We start from the raw sequence: 2,924 nt of genomic DNA on the forward strand, positions 1-2,924 counted from the left end.
ATGATTCTGCCACTAGAAAATACTGCAACTAAGGATTTACTCAAGTGAGGGAGCACTACTTCAGTGGAAAAACAAGCAGTTTCTGGAAGATATCCTACATAATTTGCTAGGCTGCTTTGATTTATAATCTACCTAAAGAAACACCCTTTCTGAGCATTTTTGGGGATAAACTTTACCTAGTATTGAGATATTCAATATTTATTCTCATTTCTTAAGTTCAGCCTTATTCCATAAACCTAATTATGGAGGACAACTTTAAAGTCTTTATAGTCATTATACATAAAGGAAATGTTACAGGTTCTCTGCTTTACATTTTTTGTTTTTCAGAAATGTAAAACTTTTCCATTATGCTCAAAGATACAGACATTGTTCTTACCTTGGACATCTTTGTGGAAGTTCAGTCAATTTGTACAGACAGGATTTTTCAAGCTTATTACAAACTGAAAAATATAAAAACAAACGCACCCATCCAATATCTCAGAGAGTAAATAAAAAAAATCCACCCCCAAGCTCCCCCGCCAAACATGATGAACTAAATGCATTTGACACCCAGCATCTGGACCATTCTGAACAATTTCTTGATAAATGCTGATATTTGTGTCTTGATTTGTATGAATAGAGCAGGGTTTTCAAAGACACACCTGCACTTAATTTCACTCCTATATTAACATCAACAGAAAGTAAAGATAATAGAGTGGGATTTTCAAAAGCACTAATTGCATTAAATGTGTTTTTAAAACCTGGAAAAATATAAAGGTTACGTACTTCATACAAACTAACCAAATCATACCCCTTACTAAAGATACCTTACCAGCATACAGGAAACCAACTTTTCAGAGTTCAAACGAAAAGCATGTAGTTTCTTTTTTTTTTCTCCTCCCCCACACTTCCTTCTTCATTACTTATAGGACCTTAAAAAGTTAGTGTGGTATCTTCTCTCTGGCCTTACTACCTATAGACTCACCCATACAATCAAATCCATTCAAATACTGATGCTACCATCACTTTGCTGGTTCACTGTTCAGAGTTCTGGTCGCTTTTGAATCATTTCCTTGGTCCCCCCCCCTTTCATCACTTTCTAAAAAAGAAAACAGCCTTCTTGTTCTTACTTAAAAAGCACTCCTCACTTAAACCTCACCCTGCCTGTCCAGCTGACCTTCACCTTTGCTTTACTGTTGGCAAACTCATTCGTATGATTCTCTACTTATTTGGTAAGAACTTCTTTCATTCCCTTCTCTTCCTCCCCCAGTCTCAAGAACAGGGAAAAAAATGTCCAATCAACACCCATAAAACCATTACTTTGCCCCTTCAAATCCCTCATCAAAATTCACTTCTTCTCCTATGCACTCTATGATCTGCCAACAGCTAGACCACACAGAGAACTAATGGTTTCTACTGACAGGGTAATAAAATGATTTGTCTTAAGTAAAATACAAACATGAGACCTTGACTGCTCATGGTCACTTAATACTGAAGAAAACCCCACTTTACAACAAAGGTGTTAACTATGACATCCCACAAATTACCAGTCCTACAATTTAAGCGCCAATAATTTGAGCAAGCAGAAACGATCAAGTCTTATATCTGCCTAGGACAGTAGTTTTCAAACTGCTCTGTGGGACCCTGGGGTTCTGTGACGAGGGCAATGGCAGTGCACGGCCACTGCCAGACCAGGTCACCTGGCTGCATCAGGCTTTAGGGCAGGGGTCCGGGTTCCATGACTTTCAGAAACTTGGATACTACTAGCCTAGGAAAAAATGTCCACCTTCTTGGTCATATGAAGCAAGCCATGGTTAGCTGTGCCATCAAGACTGCTTTTAAACATGTTATTTGGGGGGGATGAATTTGATGGGGTGCTCCCCGTTCAAGTTACTCAGAAGTGCAAACTAGTGCAAAACCCAGCAGTAAATGTTATTCCACGCTGTCAGTACATAAATGCCAGTGTCCCAGGATTTGGAAGTTTCCAGGTAGAATTTGAGAAGCTGGGCTTAACTGATGATGCCCTCAGTTGTCTGAGACTGTTTTTCACGAGACATTAGGGCCTCGTGTCAAGCTGTTGCAGCAGGGATCTGTAACGGCACTTGAGGACAGGTTCATCAGTAGCAGGCAGCCTACTGCCAGCAGGCTGTTCACCATGAGGGGTTCCTGCTTTTTGAAACACTCTGTCTAGCACAGCACCGTTAACTAGCTTCCCAGGAACATCACACAGTCTATCATTCCACCTGGGTATTTTTGGGGGAGTCAGACAGAGACAAAAAAGTTTTATCACAGATACAGAGGCAGGATTATTTAAACCTGCTTGTAGATATTTGTATATTTAGTTGCTAGAGATCTATTGACCAAGTGGTTTTCATATTTATCATGAAAGTGGGATTATGTAGAAATACATGTTTTGTAAACCTGAATGCAAAATGGAGATAATTACCACTATCAACTGTGTATGTTCAAGACCTCTTCCTAACAGCATCTCTCTAAAACACTGTAAAAAGTCTAACAGCATCACATGGAGACAAATGCCTTCTCTATAAGTTTATATATAAACTCAGGAAGCCTCAGCCTCCTAATAACAGGAGGGCAACAAAGAGAAGGTCACCAAGCCCCGACTCATGCTCAAGTTTCCCATTAGAAATGGGGCTAAACAGCCAGCACCCAGCCCCTCTCCTCCAGACCACAGCTGGTTGGCACAACTGCCCTGCCCTGACAAACCTACACTGTTCTGGCAAAAGCGCTCACTCAGGTTTGCTGCAATCACACGGAAGAGAAACGTTTGGCAGCAGCAGCACAGCGCAAAGACGCCCGCGGCCCCACACAGCAGCTGCCCGGCCCCGCGGCTGCCGGAGCGACCCCCGAGAGCCGGGGAGGGCGGCCGCTCCCACGCTGCACTGCGAGCCGCGGCCTAGCGCGGGCAAAGCCTCGGCGCCGCC

The 2,924-nt window shown here is 42.5% G+C and overlaps 1 protein-coding gene across 2 annotated transcripts in view; it reads right to left on the reverse strand.

Moving 5' to 3' along the window:
• The window catches only part of SEPT2 (septin 2), a 47,287-nt gene that overhangs the window by 44,038 nt on the left and 325 nt on the right, over positions 1-2,924 (reverse strand). For both annotated transcript variants that reach the window (XM_019513462.1, XM_019513452.1), the window contains exon 2: positions 377-440. In XM_019513462.1, coding sequence (XP_019369007.1) covers positions 377-385 — 9 coding nt within the window. In that variant the 5' untranslated portion in view covers positions 386-440. The remainder of the gene's footprint in view (positions 1-376; positions 441-2,924) is intronic.

The sequence above is a fragment of the Gavialis gangeticus genome, unplaced genomic scaffold (genome assembly GCF_001723915.1).
Source record: "Gavialis gangeticus isolate Ggan-Ray unplaced genomic scaffold, GavGan_comp1, whole genome shotgun sequence".
NCBI lineage: Eukaryota > Metazoa > Chordata > Crocodylia > Gavialidae > Gavialis > Gavialis gangeticus.